General features: G+C 37.8%; 2 protein-coding genes and 4 non-coding genes across 9 annotated transcripts; 1 reads left to right on the top strand and 5 right to left on the bottom strand.

Moving 5' to 3' along the window:
• The first annotated feature begins 795 nt into the window (after positions 1 to 795).
• Positions 796 to 15,110, top strand: RFC4 (replication factor C subunit 4). 2 transcript variants are annotated; one of them, XM_016136263.2, is made up of 11 exons: positions 796 to 1,059; positions 2,304 to 2,446; positions 4,222 to 4,300; positions 8,720 to 8,799; positions 10,608 to 10,727; positions 12,109 to 12,252; positions 12,441 to 12,561; positions 13,160 to 13,285; positions 14,620 to 14,700; positions 14,778 to 14,894; positions 14,974 to 15,110. In XM_016136263.2, exons 2-11 carry the CDS (start codon positions 2,316 to 2,318, stop codon positions 15,067 to 15,069), a joined length of 1,095 nt encoding a protein of 364 aa, XP_015991749.1. In that variant the 5' UTR covers positions 796 to 1,059; positions 2,304 to 2,315; the 3' UTR covers positions 15,070 to 15,110. The 2 variants fall into 2 exon arrangements, with proteins under 2 accessions (XP_015991749.1, XP_015991750.1); XM_016136264.2 differs by having other exon boundaries at positions 796 to 1,084.
• On the bottom strand, positions 15,104 to 21,314 carry EIF4A2 (eukaryotic translation initiation factor 4A2). Of its 3 annotated transcripts, none has more exons than XR_001595803.2 (12): positions 21,201 to 21,314; positions 20,346 to 20,391; positions 20,125 to 20,257; positions 19,711 to 19,850; positions 18,804 to 18,972; positions 18,598 to 18,707; positions 18,232 to 18,375; positions 17,776 to 17,913; positions 17,446 to 17,535; positions 17,143 to 17,222; positions 16,584 to 16,690; positions 15,731 to 15,869 (listed from the first exon to the last, which is right to left on the bottom strand). XR_001595803.2 is itself a non-coding variant. In XM_016136262.2 (11 exons), exons 1-11 carry the CDS (start codon positions 21,227 to 21,229, stop codon positions 15,725 to 15,727), a joined length of 1,224 nt encoding a protein of 407 aa, XP_015991748.1. In that variant the 5' UTR covers positions 21,230 to 21,309; the 3' UTR covers positions 15,104 to 15,724. The 3 variants fall into 3 exon arrangements, 1 of the variants encoding a protein (XP_015991748.1); XR_001595802.2 differs by having other exon boundaries at positions 15,737 to 15,869; positions 16,580 to 16,690; XM_016136262.2 differs by lacking the exon at positions 16,584 to 16,690 and having other exon boundaries at positions 15,104 to 15,869; positions 21,201 to 21,309.
• On the bottom strand, positions 17,275 to 17,413 carry LOC118602348. Its single transcript, XR_004950687.1, has one exon. It is a non-coding gene; the product is annotated as a small nucleolar RNA SNORA4 (small nucleolar RNA).
• Positions 17,598 to 17,728, bottom strand: LOC118602338. The gene has a single exon (XR_004950680.1). It is a non-coding gene; the product is annotated as a small nucleolar RNA SNORA63 (small nucleolar RNA).
• On the bottom strand, positions 18,008 to 18,185 carry LOC118602368. The gene has a single exon (XR_004950705.1). It is a non-coding gene; the product is annotated as a small nucleolar RNA SNORA81 (small nucleolar RNA).
• LOC118602374 lies at positions 19,952 to 20,020 on the bottom strand. The gene has a single exon (XR_004950711.1). It is a non-coding gene; the product is annotated as a small nucleolar RNA SNORD2 (small nucleolar RNA).
• Positions 21,315 to 21,886: the final 572 nt, after the last annotated feature.

The raw sequence follows: 21,886 nt of genomic DNA, 5'->3' as shown, positions 1-21,886 counted from the left end.
GTTAAACATTATCAATCTTTTTAACTTTTATTGAGCATCTGCACCTCCAGATTTCTGGGCAGGGCTCTGGATTTAGAAGGTGATCAACTATAGCTACATGGTAAGGTTCTCCCTCTCACCAAAGGGCAGACACTAATAGAGGTATAAGCAAAATACATATACACTCGAAAGTAATCTTCAGACGTCTCTGCTCCTAAAACACAAACGGTTTGCTCCGCGACAACAAAGGATCAAGGACCCTCAGGGTGCCCTCTTCTGGCAAAAGATTGACTCCACTCCTCTCAATCCCCATCCGTTGGGCAGAAGCAGGTTGCTAGTTGAATTGTGTCGCCTCAGAAAAGCCACTGAGATGCCCCATAACTGCCAGTGAAGATCACAGCGAGGTACAGGTCATGCAGGTTCGTAACCACAAAGACGGTGGGTCTTTTGAGACCTTCGGTGGACCGCGGGGTTCCCGAGGCCCGCGCACCCCTCCCCAACCGCCTTAGCGGATGAGCGGTCTCGGATCCCTCCCTGCCCACGCTCGCTGAGCATGGCCCCCGTATGGCCCAGTGTCTCCTCTGGACGGTCGGGGTCAAGTGCTCTTGCTCTGAAGTCTCCAGTGAGAAAAACGCACGAAGACAGAGTGGAATTTTATTTACACTTCTTCAACCATTCTCGTTCCACTCTATACATCCCTAAAAATCTGTGTCTTCTGGTCTCTTTAAGTAAAAATCGTACAGGAGGTAACGAGCGCCTGCACCAGGCGCGCGAGCGCGCGGCGGACCGGAAATGACGCATTACGTGCCCGCGGATTCCCGCCCTGCCCTTCGCCTGCTGCTCAGTGGCGGGAAGTCTGTCAACTCTGCTGAGGGTAGCGACTCTTGTCACCGTGCCTGGCTGCTCGGGGCTTCTTAGGCCTAATATTCTCAGTTTGGGGAACGGAGCCAAGACTTCGAGACCACCTCGCTCTCTCAGCGTCCCGGAAGCCCCAGGAACGAGCCGGCGGCGTCCTGGAGACGAGCGGCTGAAAGGCCCAGATAGTGCCTAGGAACACGCGCGGGGAACAGGGGATATCAGGTGACCTGCTGGAGAAATTGCGAAGGTTGCGTTCTCTTTCCTCTACTCCTGCATCTTTGATGCCTCTGTGATGTCTTCCACCTCCATCGTAACACGTACAGGGGCCGCCCCAGCGCCCCAGCCTAGCTATCTCCTACCCCTTCGGGAAATGGTGTTTCAATACAGCATCTTTCATAGCCCTGCTCCTTACTGTATTACTGTTTAGCAGGCCTGTGGCAGGGATGGAGTAATCCAATAACGTTAAAAACTTTGGCCATTTAGAGATATTAACAGTTTGTTTTGTTTGAGTACATACTCATGCCAAGCACAGAACTGTGTTTTTACAGTTCTTTTATTTAACTCACTTGCTTTATGGACTAGGCAGGCTGTATCTCCTTTTACAGCCTGCCTAGTCCATAAAGAAAACTGTCTCATAAGTGGTAATTCAGTCATCAAATGGAAAACTGTCTCATAAGTGGTAATTCAGTCATCAAATAATACAAAGCATGTATCATGTGCCAGTTTACTGCACTAGACGGGCGGTGTGGGAGGGGTGGTTATAGCAGTGAAGAAAAAAGAATTGCCACTAAAGCTGGGAATTTTCAGGCAAGTTAATGATGTCTTTCTGTTCCTAAAAACAGCCTATGCTGCCTGGAGGAATGTTTACGTGAATGTTAATAGTGGTTATCTTCTGGGTGAGGTTTTCATCTACGTTTCTTTTAAACTCCGAGGCATTTTTGCATATTTTTTTTTATTTCTTCAATGAGCATATTATCAAGAAACAAAACAGATATTTCCACTTTAACAACAGATTCCCCAACAGGACCAACCCTCCCAGTAAAATAGGCCCTTAAGTGGAGCTCTAGGCCCAAGAAAAAAAGAGGTTCTCATTTGTGGTCCCAGCACTCCTAATTGCTGAGTCCATTCCAGCGTCTGAGCTTGACTGAAATGGAAGAGACTGTAGGGGCCATGTAGAGTTTGGCCGTTAATGACATATTTATCAAAAAGTTTGGAACTCTTAAAAATTTTTCTGATATAAGATTTATCTTTGTAACTCCCTCATAAATAAATTCAAAGTTCCTTAAGCACTTTGGCATCTTTCATGTTCCTATAGGTTTCAGTACAGTGCATTCAGAGGACATAGGGTAATAATGTCTTTTATTTAATAATTACTGAATATCTTTGCACAAGGTTAAGTGTGTTTTCAACTGTCCTTCATAATGGTTTCAGAAGAGCTTTTCCTTTTCTGTCTTGCACCTGGTCAGGGTGAAGTAACCATGCAGGCGTTTCTAAAAGGTACATCTATCAGTACTAAACCACCATTGACCAAGGATCGAGGAGTAGCTGCCACTGCAGGAAGCAGTGGAGAGAACAAGAAGGCCAAACCTGTTCCATGGGTGGAAAAATAGTAAGAACTCTTGTGTTTTGTTGAAGTAGTTAATAAATTAGATCTCTAACCAGTTTTGATTGTTTTTTTTTTTTTAAAGGGGGAATGATTTGCTTTGCTTATATGTTCTTGAAAAATCACCCAATTATGTAATTCATAGAACCTTAGAACTGAAAGTTACCTTCGAATGATCTAATTTCCTTCTCTTATAGGTGAACTAAAGTCTTTATAAATCAGGTCTGTGGTTTTCGGGGCTAGGATATAGCAATCAAGAAAAAGTTTTTATAAGCTGGCTCTTGGTTAGGAGTTCTACTTAAGTCCAAATAATCTGTTCCACTTTCATTACTGATAGGTGGACATTGTTGAGGTTTTTTAATACATTTTTTTTTTCAAAAACACTTGAAGTGGCACTTAAATGTTAGTAAGCTAAGTGATATTTTAACAAGTTGTAGTGTAATCCATGGTGTAGCCCAGGGATCCCTAACCGCTATCAGTCCGTGGCCTGTTAGGAACCAGGCCACACGGCAGGAGGCGAGTAGTAGGAGAGAGAAGCTTCATCTGTATTTGCAGCCGCTCCCCAGCACTAGCATTATCTCCTCAGCTCCACCTCAGATCATCAGGCATTAGATTCTTATAGGAGCATCAGTCCCTGGTGCCAAAAAGATTGGGAACCGCTGGTGTAGCCTGTTTTACCAAGGGTTTACAGATTACTTATAGGCCAGATCGGGCCCTCATATGATTTGTTTGGCACCAGACAAGGCTTTTAAAATTTTTGCATAAAAATCTATAGTTTTTTAATTAAAAAAAATTATCTAAGGGGGGAAAATGTAGATTTTCAGCTTCTCAGGAGATTAGCTAACACTAAATGCAAATTCTCACCTGACAACAGTTAGATGGACTCGAATAGTGCTTCTCATTTTGGAAAGGTCATATGTTTCTCAATTCACCATAGTCCCATTTTTCTCTTTCCTTACACTCTGCCTTCTTCACTCTTGTTATCTGCCTGGCCTCTCTGCAGGTATTTGAATATGAAACTCTGGTTTATAACATACACTGGTTTCCCTCGGTAACATTATCTGGCATTATCGGTAACATTCCCACTGGGCAGTGACCTGATTAATTAGAAAAGTATGACTCAAAGAAGAGTTTTTGATTAGTTAACTAAGCACAAAGCCTAATCTTAGGGTTGGGAATATAACTGTTCTAGCTTCTCTTGAAATCACAAGTTAATAATTTAAGATGAAATTTATATGTTATACTTTTTGTAGTTAAACTTATTTTGCTATTCTTCAATGAAGTTAATAGATATGCCTTTTTTTTTTTTTTTTTTTTGCATTTAGGTGATGGAAGAAATTGCTGCTAACCAGTTAGCAACATAATTATGTAATAGTATTAGCCAAAATAGTTACCTATCCTGAGGTTACTAAATAGTTCTCCTTTTTCAGCTTAGGTATGTGATCTTGTCAAAATATATTACTTTCCAGGCAAGTGCGCACTTTAAATTTTTAATCAGTTGGCATTTGTGGTATAATAAAGATCATTTGGCTTAATTTTTATAAGCATAACAGATGCAAGCTATGTATCTGGAGAAGTGAAAACTTACTCCTTCGGTATGTAGTTGTTTAAGATAAATGCAAATGATGTTTCCACCTACTTCCAATTATGAAAGTTTCTCATTTCGTTACCAACATATGAGAATTATCATTGGCATTTTAGCAAAAGGAACACTTGGAGACTTTTCTGTGGCTACTACAATATTCTAAATAACCCTTCCCTTCTTTTTTTTTTTTTTGCAGTCGCCCAAAATGTGTGGATGAAGTTGCTTTCCAGGAAGAAGTGGTTGCAGTACTGAAAAAGTCTTTGGAAGGAGCTGATGTGAGTAGCAGATGATGTTTAATATCATTGGGAGATTTAACACTTAATTTATTCACCCTTTTCTTCCCTTTATAACTTCTCTCCCTCTTTAAATACTATGCTATATATACAGTAGGTCCTTGATAACTATTTGTACAATGGATGCTTAGTTCAACAAATATTTGTTGAGCATCTCCTATCTTAATTGTTATATAGTACTCAAGTATAGGCCATTGAGCAAGGCAGACTGGGTCCTTTTGCTCAAGAGCTTTTATTTTGGTGGAGAATGACAAAGTAAACTAGTAAGCCAAATAAATAAGAGAATTCTAGATAATGATAAGTCCTATAAAGAAGAGTCAGAGAGAATTCATACCAATAATGTATGCGACATCCATATATATTTTGAAGCATAACAATAAAACGAATCACCCATCTTAAAATATTACCAATACTAAAAAAAATAAAGAAGTCAGATTCTTTGAAAGTATAATTTCTCACCTAATTTTAGGATTTGGTTTGACTACAATACATAAGCATTTAATTCTGCTTGTAATATTGTCTCCTGCCACGATAGGTGGGATAAAATGTTTTTGAGCGACTTTCATTTTAGATTTTTCAAAGACAAAATAAACCTATATAAAGAATTAGCAATTTAAAATTGTGTATAAGTGCTTTAAGAACTCAGTGAAGGAAGGGAAAAAGTTGCAGATGAAAGTGGGATTTGGTTTTTGCTTTATTCCTAAGATTTGCTTCCTTCCTCTCAACCTGGCTACAAAAAACCTCTCAACAAGGTTCTTTTGATTTTTGCTGCTTTTGTTCTCTTCCTGGAATTACAGTACAACACTGCATATTTTGTTCTCTTCCTAGAATTACAGTACAACACTGCATATTTATAAAACTAAAAAATTTTTTTTTGCCACTGTTTGTTTTGATTGAATCCAATGTTTACCTTTTAATTTTATAACACTATAGAATTCTAACTGCATAGTAATATTTACACAGATTGCAGGATAAAGGTTTATTTTAATCGCTAGTATTCTCAACTCTTTAAATGTAGTGGGATTATGATCCAGTTCTTGACTTTATATTGTCTAACTTAGAAACTTTTTTAACAGCTTGCTTAATATTTCTTTTCATACTGTTTTTGTAAAACGCGAAGTAATTTTTCTTAATTCTAAATAGTACGGGAAAATTAGTTCTTTCATTTACTTTAAAAAGTTTTGAAGTTTTTTTTCCAGAAATTATTTTTAAGGACCGATACTCCACCTACAGTTCTTCTCTCCCAGTTTTATTGAGATATAATTGACTTACATCACTGTATAAGTGTAGGGTGTGTAGCATAATGATTCGACTTAACACATATTATGAATCTATTACTACAGTAAGTGATTAATATCCATCATCTCATTTAGGTACAAAAAAGGAAATATTTTTCTCCTTGTGATGAGAACTCTTAGAATTTACTCTCAGCAACTTTGTATATATCATACAGCAGTGCTGACTGTAGTCTTGTTGTGCATTACATTCCTAGAGCTTATTTATTTCATAACTGGAAGTTTGTACCTTTTGACCTCCTTCCTCCCAATCCCCCGCCTCTAGTAACCACAATTCTGATCTCTTTTTCTCTTAGATTATTTTTTTATTCCACATATAAGTGAAATCATACAGTATTTGTCTTTCTCTGACTTATTTAACTTAACATGATGCCTTCAGAGTTCATATTGTCACAATTGGCTAGATTTCCTAGTATTTTATGGCTGAATAATCCTCCATTTTTATGTGTGTATGTGTGTATACCACAACTTCTTTTTTAAATTAAGTTTATTTAGGTAACACTGATAACATAAATTTCTAGTATACCATATTGTTATTTGATATTTGTATACTGTATTGTGTGTGCTCACCACCCACAATCTAATTTTCTTCCATTACCATTTATTTGACTTCCTTTACCTAATTTGCCCTCCCTGCAACCCACTTTCCCTCTGGTAACCACCATTTTGTTGTCTGTGAGTTTGTTTTTGTTTGTTTTGTGTGTTACTTTTTGTTTTATATTACACTAGTGAAATCATATGGCTTTTGTCCTTTTCTGTCTGGCATATTTCATTTAGCATAATACTTTCAAGATCCATCACAAATGGCAATATTTCATTTTTTTTTTTTATGGCCAAAGTATTTTATTTTACTTATATACCACATCTCTATGCAGTATGTGTCAGTGTACACTTAGGTTGTTTCAGTTTGTTAACTATTGTAAATAATACTACAGTGAACATAAGTATACATATATCTTTATGAATTAGTGTTTTCATATTTTTCAGGTAAATTACCAGACCATATGGTAGTCTGTTCTTAATTTTTTAAGGAACCTCCATACTGTTTTCCATAGTGGCTATACCAATTTATATTTCCACCAGCAGTATATGAGGGTTCCCTTTTCTGCATATCCTCTCCAACGCTTATTTTTTTGTCTTTTTGATAACAGCCATTCTAACAAGTGTGAAGTCATATTTCATTATGGTTTTCATTTGTGTTTCCCTAATAACTAGGGTCCACATACAGTTCTTGAATGTACCATATATATATTTACCATATATATATGTATATATCAAACTGTTACATAAACTAAGGATTAATAATTTTACCATGTTTTAAAAAATTTAAATTATTGTAAATAATTTACAATATTGCTCGTTAACCTGAATGAATCGTTACAGATATTGAAGAATGCATAGATCAAAGTAATAGTTATGACCTTAAAAATGAAGCCTGGGAGTTTTTTTTGTTTTTGTTTTTTAGTGAGTCTCATAGTTAATATGTTAAGCTATATGTTACCTATGTAACAGTAATAGTCTTCTAATTAATATATTTTTCTGTATATTTATTTGGCATATATTGAGTACTGCATGAGTTGCTGAGAATACAGATGCAAATAGAACAGATATGGTCCTGACCTTAAGCTTACCGTCTAGTAAGGTAGAAAAGTATTTTACAGTTAAACTCAACCATTAAATAAATAACTTTAAAAAATTGCTAATTGCATCAGGTGCAACAGAGACCGATGAGAGAATAAGCGAGGAGACTCACTTAGATTGGTCAGAGAAGGCTTCTGACTTGGAGTAGGAGTTAGGTGGAATAAAGGAGTCAGACCCTAGCTTGTAGGGGATTGCATATGTGCAGACTATAAAGTGCTTAGCTGTTAGAGGCCATTGTAAATTGAAGCGTAAAGGTAAGAGGTGGCAGGCAGATTATGGATGTCCTTGTAGGTTATGGTAAGCGGGTGGATTGTTCGTCTGTTTTTTTTCTACATAGAGAATGAAGCCAGTGAATAGTTTTAAGTAGCAAGCAGCATGATATCTGATTTGGGTGAAGAATGAATGGATGGGAATGAGGATAGTTAGGCAAGAGAGGAAGCAAATAAACTCTACTGCCTAGTTTCCTATGTGCAATGATTTCCCTACATTGAATCGTGGAAGAATATACTGTTTCATAACAGCTTATTAGAATTTAGTACATTTATTGATCTGTACCAGAGATCAGTCACCTGCTTGATAAGGAGGCAGCTAACTAGGCTGAAGGTATAAAAGAAGATACCCATTATTTTATCCTGTCTTTCTCTAATAAATTCTCCCTGGTATATGCAGGTATCCCAACAGGGTACGTGATCGTAATGTGGAGCACTGCCTGGCATTTAGTAGATGCTTAGTTTTTAAATGTTATTCTTGCAACTTCAGCTCATCCAAAGCACTAATATATCCTGTCGCCCCTTTTTACTCAGTATTGGCCAAATCCATTTGCTCCTTTGGTCTATATCTATACTCTTTGTAACAACTGCCTTTTTTTTTTTTTAACGTTTTTTAATTATTATTATTATTTTTTCGGCAAGGTGACCCTTGGTTGACTTCACAGATTGCAAGGACCTTGTCAGTTTACAATCCCTTTTTTTTTTTTTTTTTTTTACACCTACAGCACCTGGTCTTCCTAGGTGGTCCCCCATCCAAGTACTAACCAGGCCCGACCCTGCTTAGCTTGTTCAGAGTGGCATGGCTATAGACTGACGTTTTTAAAAAATAGAAAATCTTGCCCATTCCTAAGCAAAAAGGCGAGCTAGGGAACTGACAGAAGCCTGGGATTCCCTTCAGAAATAAAGAGTTTCTAATTTCAGTTTTGAAATTCCACCTAAGTAGAAGTATAGAGCAATCATAAGTATGATTCAGCTTATAATATTAGAAAGACATCTTGGGGAAAAGTGATAGTATTATGTGAAGAAGCAGGATTTAAATTTAATACTATGGTACCAGTTATATTAAGAAATCTGTGTATTAAGATATATGTGCCCTCTCAGGGAAATTATTGCACTGTTCCATAGATATTTTCAGCCATCATTTTTACCTATTTGTGCCAGAACACAATTTTTAAAATAAAATTTAACTTCTGCAGCTCCCTAATCTCTTGTTTTACGGGCCACCTGGAACTGGAAAAACATCCACTATTTTGGCAGCAGCTAGGGAACTTTTTGGGTAAGTTAAAGTCTCTCTCTCTCTTTTTTTAAAAACTTGATACCGAAAATCTCTGGTACTACTTTTCTTTCTCTATAAATTTGCATTTGGTTTCTCTCTGAGTTTGTTAGGTTTTTGTTTCTGAGTTTTTTATTAATCCAGTGGGCCCACTTCCATTTCTTCCCCACCAATGAATTAGCTTGCCCACATCTTCTGTAAACTTCGTTCTGAACCTTATTCAAAATTTGGATGTACTACACACAGGGAGCCTTTTGATTTTTTTATCAATTTATTTTCATTATTATTTTGGAGCCCAGAGGACCCAACCTATCTCCAGTCACGTCAATAGTTTTATCACTCTTAATCATTGTGTTCACATGTGTCACGTGATAGAATCTGTTGTGTCTGATGCCACTAACCCACACCACCTGTTCTTGAGTTCCTTTTTCCTCTGGATTTCCCAGGCCCTGCCTCTGGAGTGGCTAGGCCAGCTCCTTGCTCTCAAGTATCCTGAGTATAAGCAGAGTGTGTGGTGGCTGCTGCAATATGGTTCCAGGTACAGCAGAAAAATCTCTGAGCCACCTTCTTAGATTCTTCTTGCTAGATTGACTGTTTACAGGATTAGCCAACCACTGTATAGGAGCCCTTTACCTAGAAAAGATGTATCAGCCTGGGTCTGATACTCATGCAACATACACCAACATAGCAAAGGATCTTAAATTTATCTGGAATTTTTATATCAGGCTATGACCAAAAGGTACATCTGAAATCCTACATATGAAAATTACTAGATACATCTGCAATCATCAAATATGTAAGGAGAATTAGTTCTGTTGAAATATGAAGGGAGACAAAAGGTGAAGCTGCTACGACCCTGATATTATTTTAGACAGCAACTTTTGTTAAGGAAATTATAAGAGAGTTTTTTTTATTATTATACTTCTCAGACCTAAACTGAACCAGCCTTAGCAATGTACTCATAATAAAATTGTTAGTTTATTATTTATTCTAGAGAGGTTAGTCCAGAGAATAACTTTTAAAATGTCCTCTTAAAAATAATGCTTATCCTTATAGAAAATAACTTATGTTAATTATAAAGTCAACATTTGTGGAATATATGTGGTTTTAAATAGAAAATATATTTGCAGAGCTTCCCAAATGTTTATGCCCATAGAAAAATACTTAGTATATCTTGCTATTTAAGAAAAATAGCAATAAGTCTAAATTTTGGGGTTTTTTTATTTAAAAAATATAAATATGTGGAAAAATGATTAGAAGGAAGTTTTCAAAACAGTGCTTTGGCAGGGGACACCATTTATTTTAATTCTCTTTTGAAAAAAAAAATCTTTTGATGTGTCATATTTCCCTAAAGTGAGCTACTTTAAATAATTTTTCAAAAACTCACTTAAAAAAAAACTATTCATGTTTTAATCTAGTAATTTTTCTTGCAGGCTACCCTATGGAAATCGAAGTGTTGTATTGCAGCATTGTTTAAAATTGTAGCATATTTAAAACTAAATGCCTAACTATAGAAGGACATTAAATTGATGATGGTATAGTCAAGGATGGAATGTCATATAGCTATTAAAGTGGTATTTAAAGTGGTTCTGATGTCATATTGAGATGTTTATTACACAATCCTAAGTGGACATTGATTTAAATTTTTGTGTATCTCTACAAAAGAGAAAATACGGAAGTGACTGTTTTTTATCCATATTATTTATGAGGTGGATTTTAAACTACTGCAGAATGTACAAGTGTTAAAATGTGGTTTAAACCTGGGTTACTTACATGTTCTATGATGTTACATATGTTTTATTTTGACATAGGCCTGAACTTTTTCGATTAAGAGTTCTTGAGTTAAATGCATCTGATGAACGTGGAATACAAGTAGTTAGAGAGAAGGTGAAGAATTTTGCTCAATTAACTGTATCAGGAAGTCGTTCAGAGTAAGTAAGCTCACCTTCCCTTCTCCATACCATGTCTTTGTATTTGTTGAAAATACATGTTTCTGCTAAATTTGCAACTTCTTTTTCATGTTAGGTCATATTTTTATCTAAAATTTTTTAACTCAGAAATGACCTTTCTATTTATACTTACTAATTTTATTTAGCTGTCAAGGGTTTTTCACTAACATTTTGTCTAAGGAGTGTTTATTAATTCAATTTGATTGGTGATACAGTCATAAAGTTCTGTCAGCTATCTTAAGCTTCAGTATATATTTCATAATTAGGGTGACCACATAAGTTCTAACTGGAATGCTTTTAGAGTGAAAGAGGAGGTATTATTAATAATTAAATAGCACTGCCTTGAGTTAAACAAGGATGTTTAGTCAACTAATTATACTCCTTAGATGGCAAAGTTCCAAGATTAAATTTTCGGTACTTGGTGTATATCTAAATTTATATCAGAGCACACATTAAGAATTTGTAGAAAGTGAATGACTAATTTTTGATATCCACCTTGATTTGACAATATATGTAGTTGATAAGGCACTTAAAGAACTCTTACAACTCAATAATAAAAAGACAACCCAAATTAAAAATGGACAAAGGATCCGAATAGACATTACTCAGGAAGATATACCAATGGCCAATAATAAGCACCTGAAAACTTGCTTATCAACATCATTAGCCATTAGAGAAATGTAAATCAGAACCACTTTACACTCACTACGATAGTTATAAGCAAAAAGATAGAATATAAAACAGGTATTGGCAAGGATGTGGAGCAATTGGAGCCCTTATACATTGCTAATTGGAATATAAAACAGTGCAGCCACTTTGAGAAGTCTGGCGATTCCTCTAAAAGTTAAACATAGAGTTAGTTACCCATGACCCAGAATTTCTAGTCCTAGGTATATACTCATAAGAAATGAAAATGTCCACTCAAAATACACAAATGTAAATGTTTATAACAGCACTATTCATAATGGTCAAACATGGAACCAACCTAGAATACCCATTAGCTAATGAATGGACTAATAAAATGCAGTATATCTATTTGCCATATTATTTGGCAATAAAAAGGAATGAAGTAATAACATACTACAACAGAGATGAATCTTGAAAACATGCCAAGTGAAAAAAGCCAGTAACAAAACAACATATTAATGTTGACATCATAAGATTTCATTTTTATGAAATATCCAGAGCACATGAAATACCCAGGCACAGATCTGTGGAGCAAAGATTCTTGATTGCCTATGGCTGAAAGTTGGGTGAAAAGTGACTCCTAATGGGCACAGGGTTTCTAATTGGAATGATGAGTATGTTCTAAAATTAGATTGTGATATGCGAATTATAACTCCTCTGTGTTTCTCTGAATCAGTGGGAAGCCATGTCCTCCTTTTAAGATTGTAATTCTGGATGAAGCAGATTCTATGACCTCAGCTGCTCAGGCCGCTTTAAGACGTACCATGGAGAAAGAGTCTAAAACCACCCGATTCTGTCTTATCTGTAACTATGTCAGTCGGTATGTATATTCTGAAGATAGATGGTAAGCAGCCCTGTTTTAATTTGATTATCCCCATTAAGAAGAGAAAAAATTTAAATGCTTCAAGGCTACATTAATTTCTCCATCAAATCTTTTGTTCTTGATAAAAATGAGTTCTTTGGGGGAAATTCTTTAAAGACTAGCTTGTTTTTTCTACTATTTTACAGAATAATTGAACCTCTGACCTCTAGATGTTCTAAATTCCGCTTCAAACCTCTGTCAGATAAAATTCAACAGCAGCGATTATTAGACATTGCCGATAAAGAACATGTCAAAATTAGCAATGAGGTAATTACTAATTCTTTTAATGAATGCTTGTCCAAGAGGTACTGAAATGAGTCATGTGTGTGTTGTTTCAATTTCTGATGCCAATACTTCAGGTAAAGTTAAGCTAAATGAGCAACAGTTTCAATATCTAGGAATTACAGGTTCAGTCTTTGTTACTTTTATTATCAATATCAGACCCAGAATGGGGCATATTTTATACATATTATGAAAATTATGCAACAGTCTCTCCATAATGACAAAATTTCAGTCTAGGTACTATTCCACTTCAAAAATTAATTTGGTATGATGAAATTCTGGTACAGTGATAGAATATAGAGGCCTCTTACTCATTATAACAATAACTGTAATTTAAATTCTTTGCTTTATATAATCAAGAAAATAGAATGAGAAGTATGGAACATCTTTGTCTGCAAATTTCTTTCAAAAGCAAGAACTCTCTTCTCCATGCTTCCATTGGACCGATGCTATTCTCCATAAATTTTGCTACTATGGAACTGATATTCCCTCAAAAATGGAAATAAATTTTTGCTAATAGTGCTGTTCACTCTATTAAAAGAGCTTTAATTGATCATCAGTAAAAAAATTTTTTTCTTTTCAGGGAGTATCTTATCTTGTTAAAGTGTCAGAAGGAGACTTAAGAAAAGCCATTACATTTCTTCAAAGTGCTACTCGATTAACAGGTGGGAAGGAGATCACAGAGAAGGTGATCACAGATATTGCTGGGGTAAGGGCACTAGTTATTCTGAAATTCTTTTAGGTGGCTTTTATAAAATTTTCACCCAACAGGTATATATGGAATGCTTATTATATGCTTAGTTCATTCAGGTTGTTATAACAAAATACCATAGGCTGAATGGCTTATAAACAACAAAGTTATAGTTCCAGAGGTTGGGAAGTTCAAGATCAAGGTGCCCACAGATTCAGTGTCTGGCAAGGACCCACCTCCTAGATCATGGACTCTTAGTTCATAAATGGCCTTCATCTCACTGCTTCCACCTGTGGCAGAAGGGAGTTCTCTGGGGCTTTCTATAAGGGCACTAACCCCATTCACGGGGGTTTGACCATCACAACCTAGTCACCTCCCAAGCACCCCATCTCCAAATACCATAATTTTAGGTATTAACATGAAATAAGAGGGAGGGTACATTTAGTCTACAGCAAGTGCCAAATACTATGCAAAGAACAGTGTAATAACCTGCAAGTACTGAATGTTTCAGGGATGTGGCAGTTAAAAGATTTAACAGATATCCCTGTTCTTAGAAATCTTTTCTAACAAAAGGAGCATGCATATTCAGCTCATAGAAAATGGAGTTCCACACCTGGCTCTGGATACTCCCTTGTCACACCTTACCTCAGGATCAATACTACTTTCCAAACAGTTCCTAAGGCATTTTTCACAATACAATAAAGCTAATGACATTAGTCCCCTTCAATTTTCTTGGTATTATAGACTTTTAAAACTACTCATTAGTGGTATCTTTATTTGAAAAAACGGCACTTCCCCTTAAAATTCTTTTTCAGGCTACTTGATTTTAACCACTGCTAAGGAAATTTTGTATATTCACTAGACCCATTAATGGATTTTAAAAGCAAAATGCACAATTTGGTATATGAAGTTGATTTCATAGTAATATTGGCATAGCCAATGCCAGAGGTCTTGGTTACCTTGGTTTCAGGTTTAATAGCTTTCTGGATCATCTCTGAAAACGTCAGCCTTAAGGCTTAGAGGCCCCAACTTTGCAGATAAAGTATCAGGATTGGTGCTTCATGTCCTATGCTATAGAACAGGAGTCCCCAACCCACAGACCTAGAACTGAGCCACAGACCTATGAATGCTGCTTCATCTGTATTTGCAGCTACTCCCAACACTAGCTTTAACACCTCAACTCTACCTCAGATTAGGCATTAGATTCCCGTAAGAGCACTGGTACCTGGTGCCAAAAAGGTTGGGGACCACTGCTGGAGAATGTCTTTTTGCTCACAATGAACCTAGCATGGAATAATGTGTAAGCTTGGATGTTCCAAATTTTCACCCCAAAAACAATTTTAACTTTTTAGGTAATACCGGCTGAGACAATTGATGGAATATTTGCTGCATGTCAGAGTGGCTCTTTTGACAAACTAGAAGCTGTGGTAAAGGTAAAGTTACTTTACAAACTTAGGGGAAGAGAAAATAAATCTTACTAAATGGCAACTTTTCTGTTACCCTGTTACAGGACTTAATAGATGAGGGTCATGCAGCAACACAGCTTGTAAATCAACTTCATGATGTGATTGTAGAAAATGACAATCTTTCTGATAAACAGAAGTCCATCATTACAGAAAAACTTGCTGTAAGTAGGCACTTTTGCACGTTTCAGCAAAAGATACCAGAAAGGGAATTTAATAAAACTTTTTTTTTTCCCCTTATAGGAAGTAGATAAGTGCTTAGCAGATGGTGCTGACGAACACCTGCAATTGATCAGCCTCTGCGCTACTGTGATGCAACAGTTGACTCAGAATTGTTAATTCATATTTCTGGTAAATAAAATGACCAAAGCACCTTTAAAGTGAATATACAATTTATTTAACATTCAAACTTCATTAAGACATGTGCAATATGGCAATTTTACTGGGGTTTTAACCCTACCTAGGATGATTGCTTGCTGGGGCTTAGCAACAGGGTCCAGTTCACACTTAGCACTAATTAAATACTTTATTGAATAAATACAATACCAAACAAAATGCATTCAAATGCTCTCTAAAAAAAAAATCAGTTTTAAAGGCCTTTCTATTCCAGGCTAATGACAAACACAATAAAGGCAGGTAAGCTAGTTTAACATAATTGGCTGATTTTATACAGCACTTATATCTTTTAGTCCACAAGTATATTATTAAATGATAGAGAACATCTAATACAACCATTTCTACATAACTAGGAAATAAATTTCTAAGAAAAAAAGATTTTACAGACCCCATCTTTTATACCCAACCCCAACAGTCTAACTCTAAGGAGGATAAAGCCAATGACTTTCCTCACAAGAGCTCACGAAATCTGTATTTCTGATCCGTTATGAGCATTGAGACAAGATTCAAAATTCCCAAAGAAAGAAGCACAATGCACGTTGTGATCGCCTATTCAGCAACAGCGGGCACTGCATTCAAAACTATCTCATCCCAGGAATTAAATAAGGTCAGCCACATTCATAGGCATTTCCTCCACTGTAGTGTTGTAGAAAGTCTCAATGTCACGAAGAATCCTCTTGTCTTCTTCAGTAACAAAGTTTATAGCCACACCTTTCCTCCCAAATCGACCCCCTCTGCCAATTCTGTGTAAGAAAAGAAATCAACAATTAGAATGTTACTTCCCACATACTTGTGAACTACTGAACATGATGATCCACTTGTTAACCATCAGCTGCTGTTTACTTATCAAGGTTATAGTTCGTGCTTCTAATTGGAGCACTATCTGCTAATCAATATCTAGAGAAAGAAGTCTTCCTTTGCAGTTAGTGGCAAAAGGATTCAAGGCTTGTCTGGCTGCAAAATGAGATTTTTATCAGGTGTCTTGAGCATTATTTTTAAAGCAGATGACAGTATTGTGTTTGGGGTAGTGAAATTAAAAAGCCCATACCAAAGTGGGCCAGCCAAGAGCAGATGTCAGCCTGGGACAGATGTAAACACCAGGAATAAAACAAAAAGAATAGTTATGTAATCCATTTCGACGCACTTCTGGAACTGTAAACTGTAAACACAAATGCTGCAAGCAAGGTTAACTACTGTCTAAAACAACTTTTTCCAGTGGGAAAACAAGTATTTGGTATGGTAACCCAAACTCATCACTGCTTTTTTGCTCATTTTCACACGTTATAACTCAAATTACTCAAACGTGTTTACCTCCGAAACAAACTTTTCTACCTTCCTAATAGAAACCAGACAATACAAACCACCTAAGAGACTATTATTATACAAAAATGCCTTGGCTGGAACAACTTAAAATATCAAATAATCATGACAAAAGAAAAACAAATATAAATACCGACTCGCTCTTTATTCAAACAGTGTGCTGTTTCGCTTATGATTCCACGTCCTAAATTACGTCAACGCCGTTTCTGAGTGCCATCTCGTCATCAACTGCTGCTATCGACTCCTGTATTTTTTAAAAAGTCTTTTTTTACATCACATAACAAAGTACAATTCAATTTACTTAGGGATAAAGCCACTATAACTAAACCAGGGACTGCTCAAATTGCTACCAGACGACACCATGAAAATCCCAACTATAGAGGAATCACCAAGAAAGCACATGGACACACAAGAGCATCACTAAAAATAACGCTCAAAAATAAACTAAGACCAAAAGATCTAAAGCAATCTAATCTGTACATATGAGCCCACAATTTGGGCAACATTTACACAACTGTTTTCCCACTGTGTGTGATCAATCTTCCCAAGTACAATTTTAATTACATCCTACCAAGTTTATTGTCTATTTACTGAATCAATTCCCTGATTTGAGGTTAAGTGTCAGACAAAATCAGTCAACAGAAAAGCAATATGAATTCATTTTACCAGTAAGTTAATAAGGTGCCATTTACTCACCTGTGAATATAGTTTTCACGATTGGTAGGTAGATCATAGTTTATAACCAATGACACTTGTTGCACATCAATCCCACGAGCCTGAAATATAATGGTATGTTTAAATTCTAACTGAAAACCTAGACACCTATGTAATGTAGGCCACAAAATAGTAGTGAACTATATGTTTAGTGATATAGCCCACTGTGGAGTGTGGTCTTCTTTATTCTCCCAAATAGCTCAAGTTGGTAAAGGTTATTTAAAAACCTTCCCCCCAAAAAAACCTTTGGTAGGAATAAAAAACAGCATTAAGAGACTTACTTACCAACAAGTCAGTAGTGATCAGAACGCGGCTTGACCCTGATCGGAATTCCCTCATGATAACATCTCTTTCCTTCTGGTCCATATCACCATGCTGCAAATTAACAGACCTTAATTCAAGAATCACCAGTCAAATCAATAGTTAATTTTATTGATATGTATGAAACCAAGCGTCCCTGGCTGCCACAGACCACTGCAGACAGGGATAGTAAAGAAACAACTTTATTTTGAGCAGGGGGAACGACAACACAGCACTTAACAGCTATATTGTAGTCTAAATCCTGCTTTAATGAAAATACATCCTAATTACCATTACCAAATTAGAACACCTTACCAAAGCAGAAACTGTGAAGTCTCTGGCATGCATTTTCTCAGTGAGCCAGTCCACCTTGCGCCTTGTATTGAGAAAAATAACAGCCTGTGTAATGGTCAGTGTCTCATACAAGTCACAAAGCGTATCCAATTTCCATTCCTACAGTATTTCAAAGAGAAAGGTAACAATTACTTTAAAAAAATTTCAAACTTACAATCATTAGAAGTTCACTGTCAGGTTGCTATGAAGGAAGACATATTGCACCAAATCTTAAGACAAAGGACACTGGACATTAAGAAAGAGGTCCACCCCAGTCTTTACAATCTAGTGCAGTTACTTTTCTTCTTGTGTGTACTCTGCTAGCATTATTACAAAGACCAAGATGTGATCCTAGTTTCTGCAATTTTAGCACAGTGCTTATACAAGAAGGTCAAAAAAACCTGGCTACGTTTATATTTTAATAATTAAACAAGTTACCTCTCTTTCAACATTAATATAAAACTGTTTGATTCCTTCAAGGGTCAATTCTTCCTTCTTCACCAGAATTCGAATTGGATCTCTCATGAATTTTTTGGTCACTTCCAACACATCAGTTGGCATAGTGGCAGAAAGCAACACAACCTTAAAAAGACAATGATGATGATGTCACACAAGCAGTTAATTAGTACAACCATCACAATACTCAACATGTTTGAGACCAAGCACCTCTGCCTTGCTATGGAATTGTGCTAGACAAGTTATGCAAAGATTACTTTAAACGGGGGAAACCACAATAAAACACTTCAGTTTTAACAATATCTGTATAAACCTAACCTCCGGCTTCAGAAAAAAATAAAAGCTCACCTGAATACTTGTATTTAATTTTTGGAAAATCTCGTAGATTTGATCCTTAAATCCTCGGCTCAACATTTCATCTGCTTCATCCAAAACAAACATTTTGATCCATTTTGGAGCTATTAAAAACAAAGTCATGTTATCAACTCTAGTTTCACAGGGATACTATTGAAATGTATAATAGTAAAAAAATTTATGCTAACAGCAATACTTACAAAGGTATCTTCTGTTTAACATATCAAACACTCTCCCTGGTGTACCAACAACAATATGTGGTGCTTCAGCCTGCAGTTTTTGCATTTCATTTCGAACATTGGTTCCACCAATGCAGGCATGACAAGTTGCTCCCATGTAGTCTCCAAGTGCCAGAATTACCTTTTGGATCTAAAAGCCAAGAGCCTTAATTATTATCCAGCACAATTACAGACTGTGACTAAATTCCAAAGCATAATGGCAAATATCTGGTCTGCAAACAGCTTTCATACATGCATAGCATTTAACTACTTCTAAACTTAAGATGCAAACTGATCTAACTCTGCTTCAAGATAAAATTCCCTAAAAATAACTTTCTTGTGCCTTGTCAAACTTGGGATCCTGTTGCCCCAGGTACCAGACCAGCTAGTTTAAGAACTATAACATTTCTTTTACTATTCTTTGTTGTGTAAGAAGATGTAAACAGTGGATCAAACTCTGCAATTACTGCTAGGATGAGATACTTTACTTTTCCCACAGGGCAATACCTAATTTTATCAGCAAGGTTTACTTCAAAGCCAATATAGCAATGAGCTTTGAAAACATCATGCAACAGATGCATCACAAACTACTGAGACAGTCAAATAACATGTCACTGCAGTTTTCATGTTGCACAACTGCAAACTTAAAAATGGGAACGAATCTAGTCCACCATAAACAGAAATTTTGATTTGTCCATTTTATATAACCCTGCAAACCATACCTGCATACCCAGTTCCTATTTAACTTTCAACAAAGACTCCCTGCATGCATGGACAGTTAAAAGGAGGGCTCTGATAGGACCAATTTATACTGTTTTAAATTCTTCAGTTGTGAAACCTGAAACCTATGCAACACGCAAGCAGTTTTTTTGAACTACACTATCAATACCTGTTGAGCCAGTTCTCTGGTGGGGGCCAATACTAGTGCTTGGGTCTCCTTGAACTCAATCTCCAACTGTTGCAGGATGGAAATAGCAAATGTGGCTGTCTTGCCAGTACCTGACTGAGCTTGAGCAATCACATCATACCCTAAAAAAAGTAGGATACATATTTACCGATCCCACACCAAACCGTCACTTCTAGTTCACACCATGTATTCCATTTGGAACATGAATTATGCCCAAATAATCAAGTGATCAGCAATGAGTATTCTCTTCATTTCAGGTCAGTCCCGAAAGATGATTGCCATCATTTCACTTTAAGGAATACAAATAGGTGCTAGTCCCCCAGAAGTTATTTTCCCTTTTATGGTCCAGGTCTATGTAAAACTGAATCGTTTTTTAAAAGTGCTGAGTTCTTTTACCTTTAATACAAGGAATAATAGCTCTCTGCTGAATAGCTGAAGGCTTCTCAAAACCATAAGCATAGATGCCCCGTAGTAGAGACTCCTTTAAGTTCATATCGTCAAAGTTATCAACAATTTCATTCCAGTTGCTCTATAAGTTTAAAAAAAGGGGGGGGGGCAATAAATAGGATGAACAAACTCACCTTCCCAGGGTTTCAAAATCCACACACATATCTTACCTCGATGACACCATCGGGGTCCATTCCCTCTGGGCCGCCATGTTCTCTGCAAACAAGACCAATAGTTTAAAAAACATATCCTTTTCCCAAGACATCCTAACTGTACATTAGGAGGAAAGCTCTTTACAACCAATCTCATCAGGTTACCCTCCCCCAGCACGTGTACACATCCTAGTAAAAGAGCAAAGGAAGCTGATGGTGCGGGGCACAATATACTACGCGCCTGCTCCAAGGTTGAGAACCAGGGACGCGCAGACAGCCCCACGGACGCCGGCCCTTCCCCCCTAAACCGTGCGCCAGGTGCTCCCGTCTCGCGAGAGCTCCACGCGCTGAGCTCCACCCCTTACTCTGCGCAAGCCGATGTGATTGACGCGGGCCTAGGCCCGGCGAGCTATGCCAACGGTTCGCCCGGACCCGGTTGCCGCCGGTGCTCTCCCAGCGCGCCTTCCGGCCATGGCGAGTGACCGCCGCTGTCACCCTCCCCCCACCACCTACAGTCTAGCACTAGGTCGCGCCGTTGGCCCCAAATGAAGCTTCGGGCCCAGTTACACTACCGAATGCGGACTGCACCACGGCTTTAAATGCCGGGCTCCGTACGGCCAGGGGAAGGGTCGAAATTTCAAAACATCTTGGGGAGGAAAACACACCTTCTAACCACTCCGTTTTCGTACCTTTATCCCATCTCCCCGCAATCCGAGGCTCTAGCCATCATGGAAGATTCTCGAAAGGACAAGGGTACCGTACCCCAAGGAAATGCCTATAAATCTGGAGTTCCCTGCCTTACGCCAGCTACTCCAATCTCCTCTAGCGCCACATGACCTTCACCACGAAAACAGAACCGAAAATGCGCCATACCTGTTATAATCCGCGGAGCCACCAGACATGTTCCGAAAAACCACTCAGCGCCCGACTGAAAAGACAGCGGGGCCCCGCCACCCGTTTTTTATAGGCTCGCGGCCGGAACCCGTTTTCTGCGGAGGAATTTTCTCGTCGTTCTTCGTCAGCCTCAAAATTGTGATCCTAGTGTTCTTACCTCGGAAAATATCTTAAGCAAGTTGGTGGGAAAATCCAAGTTGGTTATTCCAAGATATTGCAGGGGCACTGGAAATCCCAGGGCCGCGGGGGAAGGTTGGGACTCTTTGCTCGGCGGCGGAAGAATATTGCAGCAAGAGGCGGTCGAACTGCGTTCTCCTCCCACCCTGCTCCTACGGGGTTTCCGCGTCCCTGAAGCGGAGGCGGCCCGGGGAAGCCGGGCAGGACCGGGAGGCGGGAGCCTGAGCACCGCTGCTCGCTGGCCGCCCCGGGCTCGCCCGGGGGCAAGCGGGACCGAGCTCATCTTTCGCCGCTTGTGCTTGGTGCCGGAGAGGCAGGCACGCCCACGTTCTGCACTGCAGGGGGAATCAGGTTGTTCCGCCCGATTAAATAGCGGTGGGGAAAGGCTATTTGATTTGACAATAAAGAGCCGCCTGGCCTTTAGCCCGAGCTTTTAACATCCATTCAGATCTTAAAAGCGTAAAACTCTTGCTAGGGAAAATGTCGGC

The sequence above is a fragment of the Rousettus aegyptiacus genome, unplaced genomic scaffold (assembly GCF_014176215.1).
Source record: "Rousettus aegyptiacus isolate mRouAeg1 unplaced genomic scaffold, mRouAeg1.p scaffold_m13_p_4, whole genome shotgun sequence".
Lineage (NCBI taxonomy): Eukaryota > Metazoa > Chordata > Mammalia > Chiroptera > Pteropodidae > Rousettus > Rousettus aegyptiacus.
The sequence above is the reverse complement of the archived record's forward strand: the minus strand, read 5'-3'. Positions and strand labels throughout refer to the sequence as shown.

What these genes read in the sequence shown, in the direction of transcription:
- RFC4 (XM_016136263.2), top strand. Translation starts at nt 2,316, where the DNA reads ATGCAGGCGTTTCTAAAAGGTACATCTATCAGTACTAAACCACCATTG. An exon ending in GTTCCATGGGTGGAAAAATA is followed by an intron (nt 2,447 to 4,221) that starts GTAAGAACTCTT and finishes TTTTTTTTGCAG; the next exon opens with TCGCCCAAAATGTGTGGATG. An exon ending in TGATCACAGATATTGCTGGG is followed by an intron (nt 13,286 to 14,619) that starts GTAAGGGCACTA and finishes TTAACTTTTTAG; the next exon opens with GTAATACCGGCTGAGACAAT.
- EIF4A2 (XM_016136262.2), bottom strand. Translation starts at nt 21,229, where the DNA reads ATGTCTGGTGGCTCCGCGGATTATAACAG. An exon ending in GGCTCCGCGGATTATAACAG is followed by an intron (nt 20,392 to 21,200) that starts GTATGGCGCATT and finishes TCTTGTTTGCAG; the next exon opens with AGAACATGGCGGCCCAGAGG. An exon ending in CGTGAAAACTATATTCACAG is followed by an intron (nt 15,870 to 17,142) that starts GTGAGTAAATGG and finishes TTTCTTACACAG; the next exon opens with AATTGGCAGAGGGGGTCGAT.